The 21240-nt window shown below is 35.5% G+C and overlaps 2 protein-coding genes across 2 annotated transcripts; one reads left to right on the forward strand and one right to left on the reverse strand.

Moving 5' to 3' along the window:
* Positions 1-5928: 5928 nt before the first annotated feature.
* LOC109000812 (nascent polypeptide-associated complex subunit alpha-like protein 2) lies at positions 5929-9595 on the forward strand. The gene is made up of 4 exons (XM_018977826.2): positions 5929-6232; positions 6957-7059; positions 8648-8766; positions 8852-9595. The coding sequence occupies exons 1-4, from the start codon at positions 6140-6142 to the stop codon at positions 9197-9199; spliced, it is 663 nt and encodes a 220-aa protein (XP_018833371.2). The 5' UTR covers positions 5929-6139; the 3' UTR covers positions 9200-9595.
* Positions 9596-12758: 3163 nt separating this feature from the next.
* LOC109000868 lies at positions 12759-19538 on the reverse strand. Its single transcript, XM_018977885.2, has 6 exons — positions 19449-19538; positions 18458-19206; positions 15610-17246; positions 14346-14534; positions 14002-14179; positions 12759-13907 (listed from the first exon to the last, which is right to left on the reverse strand). The coding sequence occupies exons 2-6, from the start codon at positions 19155-19157 to the stop codon at positions 12970-12972; spliced, it is 3642 nt and encodes a 1213-aa protein (XP_018833430.2). The 5' UTR covers positions 19158-19206; positions 19449-19538; the 3' UTR covers positions 12759-12969.
* Positions 19539-21240: the final 1702 nt, after the last annotated feature.

Here is a 21240-nt window from a genome sequence, read left to right on the forward strand (position 1 = left end):
AGAAGATAGAAGCTAGAAAATCTCTTTGTTTTAACAGCCATTTCCAAAACCTAGAATCACCTTGTTTTATAAGAATATCCAGCCATGAAGCACTTTTCAATTATTTATTAGAAAATGATTGTTTTTCATAGACAAGTGATGTTATGAACGAGGGTCCATCCTAATTTGCAAAGAAAAATTTTGTTGAAATAAGAAATAAGTCTCAGACCTAGACCTCCCATTGACTTAGGCTTACAAATTGAGTTCGAAGATTTAGGAGTGAAGTTGTGAGATTTTTTTTAGATCAAACCCCCACCATAATTTCATAAAGGAGTTATCACTTTTTCTTGCAATGGTTTTTGGAATCAGAATGCTAAATATCATGTAGACAGGAATAGAGCTAGCTTCTGATATGATGAAAGTAGTTCTACCAGCTTGTGATAAAAGCTTGGTTTTCTCTCTTGCCAATTTCCTCTAGATTTTATCCCTTACTTCTTGGAAATAGTTGCTATTTGACCTATCAAAATTCAACTAGAGGCCTAGGCATTTAATCTTAGAAGAGTAAACTTTGAAGTGCATTAATGCTTTGACAGCTCTGATTATTGAAGGAGAATAATTTTTACTGAACTGGATAGAGGATTTATCCTTGTTAATTTTTTTACCAGACTAAGAAGAGTAATTGTTAAGGCATTTGAGATAAGGATTTGCATTCATAACAGAAGCTAACCCAAAGAGAATTAGATTATCAACAAATAGGAGGTGGGTGAGGTAAGGCCCATCTCGACTAATTTTAATGCTTTCGATGTTTTCAAAATGCTCCTCTCTAGTGATTAGTCTAGAGAACACTTCATTACCAATTATGAACAAAAAAGGAGAAAATGGGTCACCTTGTTTTAGTCCCCTGGAAGGATGAAAGTACTTCACAACCAATTATGAACAAGAAATGAGAAAATGGATCACCTTACCTTAGTCCCCTGAAAGGATGAAAGTAGCCACAGGGTTCTCCATTGATTATCATAGAGAAAACAACTATTGAGATGCATGCTTTAATCCAATTAATCCAAGTATGATGAAAATCAAGATAGATCAAAACCTTCAGTAGAAAGTTCCATTCCATATAATCGAATGTATTTTCCATGTCAATTTCAATTGCCATGAATCCTTTATTTCTTCTAGTGTTTTCTATAAAATCAAATATTTCTTGGGCAACTATAGTATTCTCTTGGATTACTTTGCCAAGGATGAAAGCAGATTGATGATGAGATATGAATCTGTTGAGTACAATCTTAAGTCTATTGGCAAGAATTTTGGCAATGATTTTGTAACAAATATTAGAGAGATTGATTGGTCTGAATTGATGAACAGTGTTGGGGCAATCAGTCTTGGAGATTAAGACATGTGAGTATGATTAAGCTCTTGGAAAAGATACCCATTGGTGAAGAAGTTCTTTATGGCCTTTGTGAGATCTTCTTTGATAATCTCCCAATACTGCTTGTATAAGAAGTCAGTAAAACCATTAGGTTTAGGGGACTTAGAGGAAGGTGTTTTTTCTAATGCTTGGTATGATTTCTTCTTCAGAGGAAATTTTACAAAGGATGTCATTATCCAAATTTGAAATTTTATTGGAAAACAAGTTATCCAGATTTTTAAAAATGATCAAGAAGCATGCATTTAATGGTGGATGGATCATAACCCACTGATTAGAGGGGTTTTTCAAGCAAGAGATATCATTCCTTCTCCTTCTCATCTTGGAAGTCATGTGATAGGGTTATTGAATTCCTAAGATTGCTTTGATATGTGAATCTGGAAAGTGTGACTTGGTGGCTTTTGTGTATGATTTTCTTTGTTCTCATTCGTTATTTTGGCATGAAAATTGCTAGGGATTAGCAATAAACAAGTTGGGGGTGTGATAAGTGCATGAAAGTGCACGCTAAATATTCTATTATTGGACTAAAATGCTAAAATGTGAATAGAAATCATAGGAACTAATGTATATTCTTTAATTGAGTTTTTATTTACTTTGGAATGCTTCTAAGCAGATTTTTATGTTTAATTTCCGAGTCTATAAAAGAGCAAGTTCAAACACAGTCAAATTCAAAAGACTTACAAGTGGGCAAGATGTTGGACCAACCTAAGAATTTTTAACGAGTGTAAGACTCTTCAAATAAGGATAATGATGGAGTCTGAGAGTAATTCGGATCAAGAGAAAAGTCAGTCTGAAATTCACTAGAAGACAGCATGTACATACTTTAGTATTTTGATCATAACTTGCTGCTCTAATATCGGATTGATACGATTATTGATGCGTTGGAAATCTATCTTAAAAGGCTATAAAGCTAATAGGAATTTTCAAATTCAAACTCTTGAAGTGCGTACGTGGCTGCCAAGATGAATCTTAAAATTTAGGTGATTTTGTAGACGGGAATATGAAGACATTATGATTTTTTTTCCTACCCTATATAAGCATTTGATTAGCACAAAATTGGAAGTTGAGAAAGGGGGAGACAACTTAGTTCTAAAGAGGGGGAGATGAAATTAATTTTCATGGCCGTTGTTTACTTTATTTTTCTATTGAGATTTTTGTTATCCATTATATTTATGGGTAACTAAATTCTCAAGTAGGGTTAGGGATGAACTTGCACATTAGATGGTATTTTTAATTTATTTTTAATTTATGTATTTGATTTTTAATTACTAAAACTCTTTTGATTTATCATTCTCAATTCATTGTTGATATTTTATTCTCCAAATAATCATCGAATTTATTATGTTTATAGATTCAGTCATACTTTTTCTATTGAATGGATTGGCTCTTTAATTATGTTTGGATCAATTATTTTTCTATATTGATTTAATTCTTTGCTGCAATATCGCTTCTTGAGTATATTGTCGTCGTTAAATTTTCTCAATAGTGATAAAAATTTACGTATTTTAGAAGTGGTGAATGATTTTTCAAATGGTTAAATTTGGTTTAATCTTGGTTTATAAATCTATACCTTCCGATTAGGAATATTAGGAATTGAGTTCCCAATTAAGTTATTCAATGAATTAAGAATAATTAAAATATCATATTTGTGCAAGGGATTTCCGACACTTTAATGTCTGTCAAATTTGAGAACTTTTTCTGTTAGTCACTTTGCTTCACTTTAATTTGCTTTTAAAATTAATTTTTGTTATCCATTAATCATTTAATATATTTCCTTAGTTTTTTTGTTCCTTTTATAATTCTTTTAATTTGTCTCTCTATGGAATCGATACCTCAAAACTGTGTTATAACTATCGCATTATTTTTTGGGCGTAATCACTAGTTGTTGCTCGATTCTGTTTCATTTTCTGGCTTGTTGGTGGCTACTCTGAGTGTCTCATTCTCTTTTCGGAAGGTCTCTAATTCGGTAGTTAGCTTCCCTATCAGTTGTTCCATCGCGGCGAGCCTTGCTTCCATGTTTGTTGACGTTGCTTCTTCTTGCCCCCGAGTTTTCTGGGAATGAGTTGTTGCATGCATACGAAGGATACGTGAAATCTATAGAGATCCCACAAACGGTGCCACTATTGACATTGTGTTTCGTACGCCTTTGGTCTGGGTTCCAGCAACTCGGATCTTGAGTATTTCACGTGCACAATCAAGAAAACATGGAGAGTGGGGGGCTTTGGTGGAGGTCGTGGAGTCTCTGATGCTAAAGTTAGTATATCACCTTAGTAGTTCATATGTATGCTTAGAGCAATCAGAGAGAGTTCTTTATACTTGAGGGTCGACTTTTATACTAGATTTCTGGGTGGGGATAGCTTAAACCTGGTTTCAGGGACTCCATGTCACTTCAACTGGTCACTTTGTCAAAATCCTTTAATGCAGCGTGACTTCTAGGGTGGTTTCATTAATGCGACGTGACTTTCGGGGTGGTGCCATTAATGCAACGTAGAGTTTGGGAAGTGGCACCATTAATGCGGCGTGGCTCCCTAACTCACTTTATCCTACGAACGTTTCCTATTAAGCCCCTCTATACCTGCTGTTAGGAGATCAAGGGTTCTCCCTATTTCCCATCCACCTGGCTACGCAGGTTCCCGATGGTAGGGTGTTATCAGGGAGGTGTCAGGGAGGAGAGTTCCATCTGCCCCTACCATTCGTTTTCCCCATGCGTTGGTGAGTTTCACTCATGGGCCGAGTACTCTGTAGAAGCCCACTGACTCCTTCGAGGAGGGTTGTGGGCTTGGCTAGGCTTGCCCGGGCTCTCTAACTTACTTCCCCAATGGTCCCTCGTGGGCTTGCTATACGGGTCAATAGGGGGAAAACCCCCTTACAGATACTATTTTTTTATAAGACCTAAACCAACCATCTATTCAAAGATACCAAATATACCTAGTCGTTATTATTAATGACTTATTGAATAAAATAAGATTATTTGAACATTGTTGACAATCCTAGAAAAAGTGACCTCCTAAGAGAAATGTCAATCTGGTTATCTTATTTTATTAATTGTCGTCTAATGAGTGGTTTTCCATACTACAAGATAGTGCATATGGATTTGTGAAAAATAGCTCAAACTTTATGTCTTGTGAGATTGCTTACAAGAAAAACTACTTTTTGGAGTTTTTGTTCAAAATTCAAAGACAATTAATAAAATGTCGAGTACAAACAATCTATATTTTAAATTGAGATTATCATTCTATTTGGTGTTTACATTATAGTTTGCTCAAGTTGAGAATTCGTTAGATGGTAAATATGACTTATTTGACTAAATAAGTTTGTGATGCGATTTGGATAAATCATTAAAAGTAATAGCTAGACTATTGTGATTGTCTTTGGGGCGAAAGCCCTAATCGCTTTATCCTTAATAAAAAAAAAAAAATTGTTGTTTCAGATGCTGTTGTTGAGTAATCTCTCTCTCCCTCCCTCTCCTCAGATTGTTGCATGAGATTAGCCAAGACCGACTCCAATTGTCTTAAAAATTTGTGGAGTTCTCAAGTCACTCCAATCCCCATATTGCAGCTGACATTAGTGATATAGTGCTTGCTTTGGTTTTTCTCTTTTTAGCACTAAACCTTGGATCCGGTAAGATTTTCTCCTTTCTAACAGAAAATTTGAACATCTTCAGATTGAATCAAATGCTATAAAACCTGTCAACACAAAGAAATAGCAAAAGTCAGCAATTCAACTTGTTGTTGATGACCCTCCCTCACTCCCAGAAAGTAACGAAGGCCCAAAAAGAGCAGATAAATGTGGACTGCGGGTAGATATTCTCGGGAAATTACTCGGGCCAGTGTTATCAACAGTCCAAAATAACGTTGCACCGACAGAGAGAGATTATGGTCATGCTGATGAATTTGTTATTGGTAAGGCAAGCTCCTAGATATACAGAATTTTTTTTAATTTTTATTAACTTAATAATTAAATAAGTATTTTTAAATAAATATGTGATTTTTTTATTTTTAAAAAATATCTAAATAGTTTAAAAAATGGTGAAAGAAAAAATAAAAAAAATAAAAAAAAAATGTTTGAGTTTTCGGTAGAGAATTTCTGTAGAGGTAGCAACGTCCAATTATATAAGTCTCGTATATTTGTTGAGATGTTATTAAATGGTGTAAAAATAGGAAAGCGACCCAGACCGGCTGGGAGCTTTTCTCAAATAATAATAATTTGATGCCGTAAATATAAATTAGTTTTCATTCTCTTAACAACGAAATAGAGGGAGAAAAAAATAAAATAAAACAAATAAATTTCTTTTTCTATTGCTTCACTTTCTCTTGAGTCTTTTAGGCATATATAGTTTATTTTTACAACTCTTTTTAATTTATTTAATTTAATTATTATAATTATTTTAAATTTTTTATAAAATAAATAATTTAATTTTTTTAAATTTTAAAATAAAAATAATATTAAAAAATATATTTTAATATTATTTTATTTAATTTTTAACTTTAATTGTTGAGAAACGAGGCCGCGAAGGAAAAGTCACGGGCTTCTCACATTTGTCACATTTGAACAGAGCTCAGACTTGGCCCAGATTGTTGAGAAAACCGTTATTTCTTATACACAGTTCCCCTCAAAAAGCAGCTCATTCACCGGTTTATCGCCACTGTTAAGAGTCCCCAGTTCCCACTCTCTTCTTCCACAGCACAGACAGAAACAAAAACCAAACCTCCAGAAGCAGCAGCAGAAGAAGCCATGTCACCTGGACCCGTGGTTGAGGCTACAGAGCCCGAGACCGAGCCCCTGGTCCCCACCACCGACGAACCCAAGAAGAACTCTGAACCGCAGGTCCCTCAATTAATACTTCTACACGTGTTTAAATTTCTTTCCTTTTCTAACTTTGGAAAAAAAAATTCTGTCCTTTGGGTTTCTGTGTTTTTTAATTGAAAAAATATTTGCATCATGCAGCCGCTGCACGCTCAGTGCATTAAGGATAGGTTTGAGGAATGAGATGAGAATTTTATATTTTATTTTAAAATTTAAAATATTAAGTTTTAATATTATTATTATTTTGAAATTTAAAAAATGTGTATTGGGATTTGAAAAAATTGAATTGTTTATTATATTTTGTATGGGGATTTAAAAAATGTGTAATGATAAGATGAGATGAGATGAGAATTTTGTGTTTTGGTTTTGGCCCCAAACCTGCCCTAAGTGTATATAAAAAAAAGAAATAATCTTCTTTGCAGCCTATTGGAAAAAGTTACCGCACACTCAACGTGCTGAGTTAAAAAAAAAAAAAAAAAAAATTTATGTGAGGTGTATAAAAAGTGTAATGTATAGTAAACTGATGAGTAACATTTTTCTAAAAAAATATATATATATTTATATATGAGTTGTGCTGCGGCTGTAGGATGATATATAACATTGTTCTTTTTAATTTAAGGAGACGTTTGGATTCGCAGGACATCTCAGCTCATCTCAACTCATCTCAGCTCATCTCATTACTATTCATTAATATTCAGCAACTTTAACTCACAAATTTCACTTCTATTTGTGTGTGTTTTGGCAGAAAGATGAGGTTGTTGTCGAGGATGTGAAGGAGGATGCGAAGGACGACGACGACGACGAGGAAGACGACGAGGAGGAGGATGAGAAGGAGGATGGGGATCAAGGTTGTCTTTTTAATGTTATTTCCTCTTTTACACTCTCTGTTCTATCATGGGCTTCCTGCGAGTGTTGCTACTAGGGATTATTTGTGTGGTTGTTATTTATTTTCAGCTTAATTTTGAAACCTTGGATTTGTTTTAATGTTTTGGTTTGAAAGTTAGTCTGAAGTGGGGTTTGGAACATTTTTTGAGTGTTGTATTGAAGGTTTTGGGATATGTTTTTGTCATGTTGTGTAAATGGTTTGTTTGCTTGGTTAGTTAAGAAATTATAGAGGGAAAGTATTTGATTGATATATATTGAATATAGGAGACTTCAAAGATGAATGAATTTGTTATTTGCTTCTCCGAAAGCAGAAGTAAGAATTCTTTGTGTGAGGTAATACCACGTAAGGGATATGGTGTATGTAAGAAAGCTTTGTGCTGATCACCTTGAACATGAAATGAGTGTGTTTTATTATTTCTTGTCAAAAACTTATTGGAGGAAATCCAAATTTCGAGATAATAGGAGAGACTTTAATTGTTTGCAAGTTTTAATTCTTTTTTATTGGTTTTCTGGTTTGTTAAACACCTTTGTCCATTGTAGAACTCTCATTTATTCTTTAATGTTTTTTTTTGTGCGCTATGACTGATATAAAAAAATGTATTTTTTGTGCTATGTTGTTGTCTGTCTTTGCGCATCTGCTGCTATTTCTTGTGCTAAATTTGTCTAGGTACCATAGATAACACAAACTACAGAGACTGTGTGGCTGCTTTCTTAAAGATCATTACTTGGTTGTGTTTGGTTTCATTATTCAACTATTATTGTTGCTTGAAAGTCAGGTTATCCGTTATTGGGCTAATTACATTTTGCAGCCTCGGACTAACGCTGATTTGCAATGTGCATCCTAAACTAGCAACAGGTTTCAATGTGAACCCTCCAATAAGATCTGACTATTAACATCATGACACGTGGCATATTTTCTTTTATCTCAACACTCAGATCTTAAAGGGGGGTGTCTGTTGGAGCCTATTGATATCTTAGGATGCATTTGCAAGTTTTCATAGTATCAGGTGGAACAGAGTTTTCCTCCAAACTGGGTTAGGGGAAATGTGATACCCCCCATATGATATGGATAAGGGTAGGTGGTGTATGGGATCCCACATTATTTGGGAAGGAGAAGTTCTTGCTCTTTATAAAGTTCTAATGGGACTCCAATTGTATCATTGACTAGTCCTTTTGGAGCATAGGCTAAGTGGTTTGGGCCTTCCATTGGGGCGTTACAGGAAACTTCCTCCAACCTATCTATAAATATGACGAGTGTCCATTAAACATGTGAGTAGCACATGCTTTTTTAAAAGTTTATCATAAAAAAACTGATGTCTCCCTTCATTAATAAAACTTGTGCTTGCCACATGCTTAAGCAATGCATTTCAGTTTTTAAATGGGTTTGAGGAAACCAACCCAATTTGGAGGAACACTTGGGTGCAAGTTGCAAAAGGGGTGCTAGTTTGTGGGTGCAAAGTGCAATTTATGGTGGAGTATTACTTGGACATTGAGTTAAGTAAATATTTTCTATTTTACTCTTCTAGTTTTTTATTGGAGAATGAGGTGCAGGTGCAAATGAGGGTTCCAAGCAGAGCCGAAGTGAAAAGAAGAGTCGCAAGGCAATGTTGAAGCTGGGTATGAAACCTGTTACTGGTGTTAGCAGGATTACCATCAAGAGAACAAAAAATGTTAGCTTTTATCTGGTCCTCTCCTGGTGTAATCAAAGTGTATACGTAATGATGGAAACTCATTTCACGTTTTTTTGTTGTGCAGATACTATTTTTCATCTCAAAGCCTGATGTTTTCAAAAGCCCACATTCTGAGACGCATGTCATATTTGGGGAGGCAAAGATAGAGGATTTGAGCTCTCAGCTGCAGACACAGGCTGCTCAGCAGTTCAGAATGCCAGACATGGGATCCATTATGGCAAAACCAGACATTTCTGTTGCTGCTGAAATGCCGGCGGATGAGGAAGAAGAGGAGGTTGATGAAACTGGGGTGGAGGCTCGGGACATTGATTTAGTCATGACTCAGGCGAGCGTGTCAAGGAGCAAGGCCGTCAAGGCTCTCAAGACTCATAATGGGGACATTGTGAGTGCTATTATGGAGCTCACCACTTAGACATCTCCCTAGTCTATTCTGCAGTGGTGCTTTCAGATGACGAGTCATGGTATTTATGTCATCATTTAGTTTTTGCAATCAATTCGGCTCACATCTGTTTTTTGTTGGACTTGAGACAGTTTTGGGTCACAGTAAGGATGCGTTGTCCTGCTGAGTCAAGATACTCGAGTCATAAGGTTTCGTTACCGGTTTTTTTGTTCCTTACTGCTCATCTAAGCCTTGATCCCAACTACTCGCTGTATGAATTTCTTACAAGATATTCTGGCTGGCAAAGCAAGTCTTTCTCTCGTAGTTCCTTCTAAGAATTGTTTGCTAGAATCGCCTAGAGTTTCTGACAATATGTGGCATGAAATCAAAGAGTGGTTCCGTTATATCTGAGAATTAAGTTCATGTGAATATACGGCTTTTGAATTTATACTCCGTAGTATTTTGCTCGAGTTTGGGATTGGATCCAAAAAGCAGTGAGTGCAGATGCAATATTATCCTGAATTTAAATGGTTTAGCAATGTTTGACATGCATGCTCGAAGTTAACACGTAAATTAGTTCATGTTCCTTAACTTCAAAGATCCATATAGGACCATCTGTTTGAGTTGATTTTGTAGCGCTATAACTGGAAAGATGTAAGACGGACTGCCTTGCTGTCGGTGGACGCTTGTTTTATAGCGAGGTATTTTTTTAAAATTTTGCGTCAATTACCAATAAAAGTAATTTTATAATCTGAGATATCACATCAAGTCACGTTAGTTTATAAATTTACTTTTGTTTAATTTCTTTATAGATATAAAGCATTTCTTTTTAGAATTTATGGCGACCTCTAGGAGAAATTGCATTTCGAAGAATTGATTCGAGTCCTTCTTCCAGGGGATTTTTAGAGAGAAGAGAAGGGGACCTTATGTATTTTTTACCAGTTTTGTTGTGAAATACTATGTAAAGTACACATACCAACGATGACAAATAAAATAAAAGCAACACAATCAAGAACACGACACAGTATTTACGTGGTTTGGCAAATTGCCTACGTCCACAGGAACTGCAGAAATCTTATTAACCAGAGGAGATTACAATCACTCAATCTCAACTCACTCTCTAGGGCTTTTTGCTCTCTCACACAATATGCACCCACAAGACAATTGTTCTCACTCAAAAATGCTTCTTGGCCGTACAACACAAGTCTAATATGACATATATATAGTGAGTAGCACTGGAAACTCTAATCTGGCAAAATCTGTGTACTTCGCTCGAGCAGACTGTCGAGGGCGACTCGAGCGAACAACCAAATGAACATTGACTCGAGCGGAGTGTCAAGCGAACACTAGGGTTTGTGTCTCGCTCGAGCAGAGTGTTGAGCGATACTCGAGCGAACCTCTCTGACTTGCCTTCGCTCGAGCGGTACGTCGAGCGATGTCGAGCGAACCTTGGCTCGAGCCAACAATCAAGCCAACTTTAGCAAACACCTTTTCAGCTACAAAACCAGTCTCCCCATATACCCCAACAAGTTCGACATTTCTTATTATAATGCTTATAATATTCTATCACATTGAAAAAAAACACGTGTAATTAAATAAAATTAAAATTTTCGTCAGCACAATGGAAGTGTAATATTCTAATTTTATGAGCCAATTTATCCAACAAATGCAAGAGTGACCTGAAGCATTCTGGCCTTAGAATAATACCCCAATATACACGTACAGTACCTTGTGATTTCTACGTATTCGTCTACTGGAAATACCATCGCCATTGGCATTGATGAGAAATGAGAATGATAACCGTACTCACGTGTCAGACGAGGTTATATCACTGCAAATCTTTGATACATTCTATATCTTTCTTTTCGGACCTTTATATTTTACATCTTTGACTTCAAATTGCAGAGAGTTCTGCGAAGGGTTTGTGACTTGGCAAAAAGCCATAGAAAAGAGAAGAAGATGCCTACATCCTGCTTGAAAACACATAAGGAAGAAGGAAAGAAAACTCTTCTTTTGTCATAAACACTCAATAATAACTATATAATATAAATTACGAAAACTATTACACATTATTAGTTCAATAGTCATCCTTTTTTTTTTTTTCATTTATAAATGTGCCATTAACAGATATTAAATGATTGACAGATAAGTGTAAAATAATGAGTAGTTTCTCATATGAGAAGGTGATAGTTCTCAATAATGGTCAGTTGGAAAATAAAAAATCAACTATAATCCTCTACGCAGTCCATGTTTTCTAGTCATAATATTACTATAAATACTAAAAAAATACCTTGTAATAGAAGACTCAAAGAATGAGATAAAACGATTCGCATGATAGAATTTATCGAAAATCTTATCCCTGTACTTAATATAACCAGGATATTAAGAGTATTCGACTTAGTGCACAAGTTACTTTAAAAAATTAGCCTCAGAAATTTAAATAAATAAGAGGAAGACATTTTTTTAAGAGTATTGCTATAGAGCAACCACTGTAGCTGTGCACACATATTGCACAGACCTTCCCCTCTCTCTCTCATCAGATCTCTCTCATCCCTCATCGACTCTCTCCCTCATCTTGGTCTCTCTCTCATCGACTCTCTCTCGTCTCGGTCTCTTTCTCTCATCTCAGTCTCTCTCTCATCAGCAGCTCTCTCTCTCTCTCTCTCTCGCTGAGTCTCTCTCTCATCTTAGCTTAGCTCTCAATGGCTGCTCCTGTTTCGACACGTAATGTACGCAATTTAGATGCAGCAAACAGTGACTGCTCCCAAGACTTTTTCTTTTTTTAATATTCGTTTGCTTTTTTATATTGTTATTGCGTGCAAAATTCTAATGGAAAACAATAGGGGTTAAAAAGATATTATTTGAGAAGGCATTTAAGAGGTAATAATGGCAAACACAAACAAACGAAGGGAAAACATCATGTGTTTCCATGGTAGGGGTGATGGTCATAGTGGCGATTTATACAAGTTTTACAATGTAATTCTAGCAGTTTTTCTTTTAAAGAGGAGTTTAGCGATTATTGTTTAATTAGGTGTTGAATTGATTTGCATGATCAAGCATGTATTTAAAGTTGAAAGTTGAAAATTGAGATATTAATTTTCAATTCTTTTTTTTAAGATATTTATGCTATTTGAAAATCAGTGAGTAAACATACCATTTCCTTTTTATCACTCATTCATTTATTAAAAAAAAAAAAATCTAAATACTTTTTCTTTTTTGTGCAAGCTAATATGATGGGTTTTCACACCAATAATGTATTTAAGTGCCGTTTGGATAGTGAGTTGAGATGAAAATTAAAAAAAAAATTATTATTAAAATATTTTTTTTTAATATTTTTTTTATTTAAAAATTGAAAAAGTTGAATTATATATTATATTTTGTGTAGAAATTTGAGAAAGTTATAATGATGAGATAAGATGAAATACTTTCACTATTAATAAGTAGGCTTCCAAATAAATTTTTTCCTTAAAAATAAAGTCCTTTATACGTTCCAGCTACATAGTTTAAGCTTTGACTGCCGAAGCTGAGGCCAAAACATTCCCTCAAGAAATACGTTCCTAATACACTTCAAAGGGAGCAAAACACCAAAAGATAAATTCAGGTACTGAAACAGAAAACTGTGCAAATTAAAAGCAAAAACATGTTCTGAAAATCCAGATAAGTTTAGAAAGCTTTTTACAAGTTCACAGAGCAGTCGTATATACAATTTTAAGAGAAATATCCATTATTTTTATACAGAAACTGCATCAAAGTGTCTTCCAGACGATATGGAGCCATCTACGGCAGGAACATTCAGGTCTACCCTAAAGCTCCTCCTTCATTACATGCTCCCAATCTAATGAAGTGCCGTCATACCAGCCTTCAATAAGTGAGTCTCCAGGCTTGTTGGACTGGAAAAATTGGATCATTGGATCATTCCCAGGTAGATGACAATCCTTCACAGTCAACTTGTCTTCGGTACCGTTGGCAGTGGGATTCTGCAAGACAGGTTCCAGCTTTTCATCCACAATTCCATCCCCTGATCTGTCTTTAGTAATTGGCCTATGGTTTTTCTCACATGCCAATCCAAGATGAATAACCTCTTCCGGTTCCTGCTTTTCCGCGTCCATGAAACTTAAGTTTTCATCCCGGCATTTAAGCATAAGGAATCTGGCCATGACAGAAGCCTCAATATCATCTGAATGGCAGCTTCTTGTTAAAATGGGAGGATTCTGGGTGGGAATATCCATGATTAGAGTCCCCTTCGCTTCAGTTGCTTCAGGTTCCGAATTGTCAATTTCATTCCAATCAGGAGAAACACTCTCAGTTAATGGTTCCTCTAAATCTGTAGCTTTTATAGAATTCACAAGGTCAACTTGGCATTTCAGAATATGAAACCTGGACATAACATCATTCACATGGCAGGTTGTGCCGAGGATAGGTGAATTCTGATTGGAAATATCCTGTTTCGGACACTTTGCTTCTGTTGTTTCAGGTACCAACCTGTCAACCTTGTTCAGATCAGGATACACATTTGAGCTTGATGCTTCCTCTAAAGCAGTAGTGGAATTTGAGTAATTAATCTGATGCTTTAGAATACCATATCTGGCCCGAACATGCTGCATAGAAGGGGTATCCTGGATGGAAATATCAGGGGAAGGGCCAATGTTAGCCTCAGGTACCAATTTGTTGAGCGTGTTTAAATTACAGGAAGCCTTGGATTTTTGCGTTTTCTCCACATCCATGGTATTTTCTGAAGCATCTGAAGCACAAGAATATTAGGTTTAAGCTATAACGAAGGAATGATTGGTCAAAGGAAAAAGTCAAACTTTTTTTGGGTAGTTAAAAACTCTAACCTTTTGCCTTGTTCAACTCAGATTTTTCCATCTCGATCTTCATACGATTGTAGCGAGCTTTATAGTTGATAGAACATACTTCAGCTTCAGCCTCAAGCCATAAATTTTTAAACAAGGAGCATTTTGGCTCCATTTCTTCCTCATAATCAAAATTCTCATTGAGAACCTTCATAATAGCCTGCAAATCATGATCCACAGTGAAGGAACTAAAGTTCTATTTTCTTTTTGTGTCCCTTCCCTTTGCCATTCTTCAGGGGGAGAATGGATTAACATTTATTATGGTTATAAACAAGAACAAACAAAAAAAGTGCCTGCATAGAAACAAAAACAAACAGAAAACGTACCTGCGTCATATTATCTTTTTCCAGCCTGCTGGCATCACCCTTCACAGAAACAAAATCCGATATCATCTCCATTTTATTACCTGACCCAATGTTATGATGCTTTTTGTCATGTAGACACTTAGGATCATGCTGGTCCTGAGCAATAATAGGTGCATCCTTTGTCAATCCAGGCCTGTCCACGTTCACTTCCTGAAGTAGACATTATCCATCCAACTTAATGTAATATTACAAAAACAATGGCACTGATTTATGTTTTTTTAAACACTGGAACCACAAACAACAATCAATGCATCATAGAATGGAAGGTTGTAGACTGGATAACTCAGAATCTAATAGTAAGCTTGCAGGGTGAATAAGGAAATGTTGATTTACAGTCACAATCTAAATAAAAATAAATAGAGCTTAGATTGCTGAATAAACATTATACTGAACAGTCAGAACTATTGCCTTCCAGTCAGCTACTACACATCATAGGCATTCATCTTGTTTCAAGAAATTATCATTATGTAGCTAGCTTTTTTTTTTTTTTATGTTGGGAACCTCTCCAAGGCAAGGCCCTTCGGACCAACCCCTGCAGAGTAAGCCCTGGTCCCGTGCACCACACCCTCAGAAGTTTCCCTACACGGAACTGGTTAAATCATTGGCACTTTATCAAGAGGTGTGGCCCCAAAGGATTATTTGCACCCATGAGGTGTTGAAAAACTTGCTCTCCTAAGAAAGATGCAGGTGGCTTACATATCTGGGTTCTGGAGAATCTTTAAAAATCCTGCACAAAAGCTCATTGGGCCGTAAGATATTGCTCTCATATGAAAGAAGGCCATCTTTATTTTTATAATGGCCTATACAAAAGCTTGCCATTCTTCACATTTTTGCGCCATTTATGTGCTTATCTTTTATTAGTGAAAAAAGTACAATCCAATGGATTTGCAATTACCCTTTATCTGGAAGGTAACTTATTTCTTACCAAGTAGAGAGCCAAGCTTTTTTTTATTTTTTATTGGCACCGGGTGTCCAGGAACAGCGTCCCGACAAATCCTGATGGTGCACAGGCCCTCGGCAAGGAGTTTCCCGTAAGTGCACCTCAGGTAAATCAAGGAAAAAATTCTTCAGTCCGATGGCACCTAGAGATTGTTTGCACCCAAGGGGATTTGAACCTTAAACCTATGGGGAGCATACCCCCAAGCCCAAGGCCTTTACCACTTGAGGCAATCCCTAGGGGTTGAGCCAAGTTTATATCGAGTTAAAACAGAGCAAAACAACATACCTTTGGACGCTTAGCTAACTCTTCTAGATGTTGAGCCATGCCTTGCTGGAGAAAGGGTGATTCTTGTGTTGGAATCATTTTTTCACCATCCTTTAATATGCATCGATGAAGATTAAAGATGACATCTTTAATGGCCTTGCAATCTCCTTGCGTCAGTTTAAGCGAATCATTTAAAGAGTGAAATAGAAGCAAGTCAGAGAGGTTACACATTGTGCTAACCAGCATCTGGACATCTATATTTGGGGTTGAATCTGCCTCATGCAGTTTGGTGAGCTTAGCACAAGCATCTTCCACCAAAGATGCCGAAGACAGGCCATATCCAGTGTTATGGAATGGCACATTAGATAAACCATTTCTTGCAGGATCACCAATACTCGATCCAGAATCTGCAACACAAGTATCTGACGAGTGCTTCTTTTCTGGAATCATTATGGTTGCTTCAAAATTTTGATGCGTGGTGAGGGAGGGTATTAAGTCTGATTCAACTGTGGACATGTTGAACAAGGCATGGTTCTCCCCTGGCTCACAATCGTTACCAGAATACGGGACCGCATAGCCACAACTTGATTTTGAATAAAACGGTCCAGTATTTACAGAATCATCTGATCTAGGTTCTCTAGACAAAGAGTTAGCATCTGAAGGCCTCTTCGGAGGAGGTCTTAAACCTTTCTCCACATACACTGTTTTCTCATTTGGATTTTGAGAGGAGACTTTTACAGCATCATCAATGTTGAGAGTAAAAACCTGAGGCACCTGAAAATCTGAACTATTATTTGATTCTAATTTCTTAAAATATTGACAACTGTCAGTTTTAGAAGCTTCAAATGGAGAAAAACAAGTAACTGAAACTCCTTTCCAGCATGGTGAGTCCACAGCAGGGTTATAATGATCTAAGCTCTCAGAAGAATTTTCAACAGGATTGATAGCTTCAACAAAATCAAGTGCGAAATTGAAGCCATCTGAACTTGTATGAGAAACTTGAAGTCCACATTTTGGTTTAAAAACTTGGTCCAAGGCATCCTCAGGAATTTCTTTCTTCTTTGACAGCTCTTCATTTTTTGATGAGAACGACTCCACACCAATAGGATAATTTTTATCTAGGTGAATGCTAAGTTGGCTTGTATCAAACAGAACTTTGCTTTCAGACCCTATCAAAGGATGAAATTTGTTTACATTGGAGGGACTATTACCACAAAGATCTGGATCAGCAGCATCAGTACCAAAATCCATATCCACTAGTGGACCTTTATTTGGTGCAGACAAGCTGGTGTTGACATCTGGTGGTCTAATGACAAGTGAATGTGAAGATGTCACGAATGATGCACAACCACTCAGACTAGCATCATGATGTCTTATAGGTTTCTCATTTGAGGCACTGCATGGCACTTGATATTTGTAGATATTCGTGACTGGTATTACGGATGGTGTTTCGTAATGGTTTTCTGGAAGTACTGAAGGGGAACCCAAGAAAGAAGTTTTTGAATAATCAGCAGACATAATTCTAGAATTTTTCCCAGAGAAGGATTTATCATTAGTCTGTTCCATACTCACACATCCACCACGCTTTTCCAAACCCAACATATCAATGATATGGGAAGCTTCTGCACATGTGTCCAAACCCTCAGATGCATGACTTCCTGTGCATAACAAACACTCATAAAAATTAAGGGGAAAAAACAGATGCCACTTCTATCACAGGTACCCTTTATATTATCTTTTTGTTGTCCCTTTCTTTTTTCTCACAATCCCGAAGCAAAGTTTCCTAAAGAATAAACAACATATGAATTCTAATGATATACCTACACACAAAACACACCAGAGATTATGAGTGAGACTAGTACTGGTTCAACAAGAATATAAGGAAAGTCTTTTCTAAGGCATAATAATAAAAAAAAGGATGAAGTAAAGTCTGAGGAAAAGGAGGATAGCAAGATGATACTTTGATCACCCAATCCAATCTATCATGATATCCTTTTCAGTTCAAACTCCAACAGATGAATTCACTGACCATTCCAATCCCTGCGTCCTTTCTGAACTTTTCCCTTTATTGTGGAAATGCATGTGCGCCTTACACAATTGGCAAAAATATCAATTTTCAGTATACAAAGAAAAAGGGAAATCAAATGTGTGTATAACACAATCCCACGCAACATGATGGCCAGAGAAAGTTGACTACAGGATGTACCCTAACCACACCTTTCCACAAGAAAAACCATGGGATCCACCAGAAGATTGGAAAAAAAATCTCATAGAAATACTATTGATGACAGTCAATTAGATTTTGCATTCCAGAAAAAGGGTCAATTTAAAGAGAGTAGAAGGACTTCATTACCAAGTAAAAACATCCCAAAACGTATCCTGATTTACAGGAAAATTCTATATGCCGCATTCCCATCCCACGAAGAGGTGGAAATTGTCCATCAACCTTTGAGTTTTTCGTTAAAAAAAAGGGATGATCCAATGGTGATAAAAGTGCCACATTTTACATAGTGGGATGAAAGTGGGATGAGAGTATGGTATGTACCATTACTCAATATGAACATAAACTAAATCAGAACAAATTGACCAATGAACTTCAACCATAATAAACTTGAGAATGGTAATATATAGAATCCACAAGCACCAAAAATAACATGCATTCTACCTGAAAACAATGTAAGAGAAATGATATTTGCAATCATAGAGTGTGCAAGCACCATGTACTCATTTTGAATAAAGTGAGTAAATATGATACCCACGTGAAAAAATTAATTTCTTAATAGTAGATGGCACTTGCACAACTCATGACTGTATCTAACATTACTCATAATGAAATAAGGATATATGTGACAAGTCAAGGAAGAGATACCTTGGTTCACATCGTTCTTGTAAATGGGAGAAGAATCACCCATAGTCGACCCCTTTAAACAGAAACTGCCATCAATCTCAACCTGCTTATCATGCTCCCACTCTCCAAGTCCATTACATGAGCTAACCCAATCAACTGTATTATCCCAACCAGATTGAGCATGATCATTGTTGGAGGACCCACCCCAGGTTGCAACATTGGAACAAGATAACCAATCATAACTATTGTCATCCGGAACGACCAAAGGACTATGGTCTTCAATTCCGGGCGGGACATATGTGGGATAAAATTGTTGGGCTTTAACAGTACTCGCTTCCACACTGTCGGAGCGTTGAACATACAAGTATGTATCAATCGGTGCTGATGCAACAGGGCTCAATGGAGACAAATGGCTATCAAGTGACCCAATATACTGCGAGGCAGCATATCCATATGCATCCGATGAAGGCACTGGATCGTATTCTGGATCATGGTTTGGAAATAAACCAGGCCCAGAATTGGGATAGCGAGAAGGGAGCCAATTGTGCAGAGAAGAGTTCAAGGGAACACCATAAGAGGGTTCAGTCAAATCTACAAGTGGGCTTGAAATGGGTTTTGGAACAACCATAAAAGGCGGCGCTAAAGCCGATAGATTGGAAGATGATGCTGAAGATCCTCCATGACCGTAAGACTCATAACCCGGCGGCCAAAAGCTCATCATATTTTTTTTTTCTTTTAATTTCGTTGGTTGTCGGAGAAATTTAGTCAAACTGATCAAAACCCAGATAAGTTTATATCAAACCAAGGACAATCAAGTAACAATGAAATCTAATCTCGAAAGAATTCAAAAAGAAGTTGATGGATAAATACGATCAAGAACAATAATAATAAAAAAGCATAAACATGTAAAATAAATTATCATCTCAGAGATATAATATGAAACCTGTTAATGAATAACGGTGCCGTGCTGGTAAATTGTACAGAAAATCAAAAGTATTACAGAGATTAATACCTGAAAAGAGACGAGCGAAATAGAGAGAACAGCAGTGTGGTCTCTGTTTCAACCGAGGAAAAAGGAGACACTGATTAGGTGACTTTTGGGCCTCGGCTCTTGGATTAGCCAAATACTTTTTTATCATTAAATTTAACAAATATCATTCATATTTATTTTATATTAAATTAATTATAAATTATTTTCATCAAAATTATAAACTACAATAAATCTATTCTTATTTTTAAATATAAAAAAAACTATAACAAATCTAAAAATATTTTTTGAAATTATTATATTATAGATATGATATTTTTATAAAATTTTACCATTTATATACATATGAGATTATTATATTATAGATTATTAGATTATTCATATGAGATTTTACCATTTACATTTATGCCAAATTTTGTTGAGAATCATCATCTTGAAATTTTATCTTTTTTTCATTATTTCATGGTATCATTAAATTAAATGATTATAAATTATTTATTATATTTTATATATAAATTTATTATCTAATATCATATTATGAAATGATAAAAAGATAATAAGAAAATAAATGATAAATAATTTTTTCTTTTGCCAATTACAAAGAAGCCGTTGATTAAAATTATCAATTTATTTGTATCTTAAAAAAAAGTATCAATTTATTTATTTATTTTTGAGTTTTGCTACTCATCATCCTCATACACCACACAACACATTTTAAAATAATATTTTTAAAATTTTTTTAAATTTTATTCTTCTTAAATTTATTAAATTCTTCTATTCATTATCCATATACTACATATTTGATAAGAAAAAAAATATGGTGTATGGTGTGTGAAGATGATGAATAGAATTTTTCTTATTTTTTAATCTCTTTTGTTTAATATTATCTTTTAATCTCTTTTTATTTTGGGCAATTTTGCTTCCTTTGTAGGGTTTTTTATTTTAAAAAAATAAAAATAAAAACTATTTTTCTAATTAAATTACGGTATGAATTGATAAGCCTAGAAATTAATTAAAACTTGGCTGAAAAATCAACCTTCTTGAAGATTTGTTATTTATTTCACCAAAGGAATAAGCCAATGTAATATAATTTTGAGGACATGAGATACCAAAATAAAAAGAAATGAAGCATGGCTTTGAGACCGTGTGAGACTAAAATACAAAATAACAATTTGGGCCTACCACACAAATAAAGCATGGGTCGAAGCCCAAAACAGTATTGCATGCTTAAATGCTGGCTCCATAAAAGCATGCATTTAATGGGCCAGTCCGGGCCGATAGACCTCGATCATTTGGTGCTTTGTTTATTAACCCAAGTAGTCTAGAATTGGACCCAGTCCAAAAGATGGACAAAGGCCCTTGGATCCGATCCATTTGTTAGATCTTAAGGCTTCCTTTAGATATAGAAATATTCACAACACATCTCATCATTACAACTTTCTTAAATTTTCATATAAAAATAATAAAAATTCAACTTTTTCAAATTCTAAAACAATAATAATATTACAAAATAATCTTATAATAATATTTTATTCAACTCATCTAAAACTATTACATTTCACTTTATCTCACTATCCAAATGAGCCCTAGATGATTTGCGAAAATGCTCGTTCACGTTATTTGGAAATAGGAATATTGTTATTTCATGACAATAGCTATTCTGTGTGTCCTAAAAGTGTAACCAAACAAAAGTATGGGTTATTCTACAGGAATAATAACTAGTCTTTCCAGCACCCTTGGAGTTTGATTTTCTCTCCAAATTATCAGGGATTGAACCATCTCGATCGATTCATCTGAAATAAATTGTACATTGACT

The sequence above is a fragment of the Juglans regia genome, chromosome 13 (genome assembly GCF_001411555.2).
Source record: "Juglans regia cultivar Chandler chromosome 13, Walnut 2.0, whole genome shotgun sequence".
Taxonomy (NCBI): domain Eukaryota; kingdom Viridiplantae; phylum Streptophyta; class Magnoliopsida; order Fagales; family Juglandaceae; genus Juglans; species Juglans regia.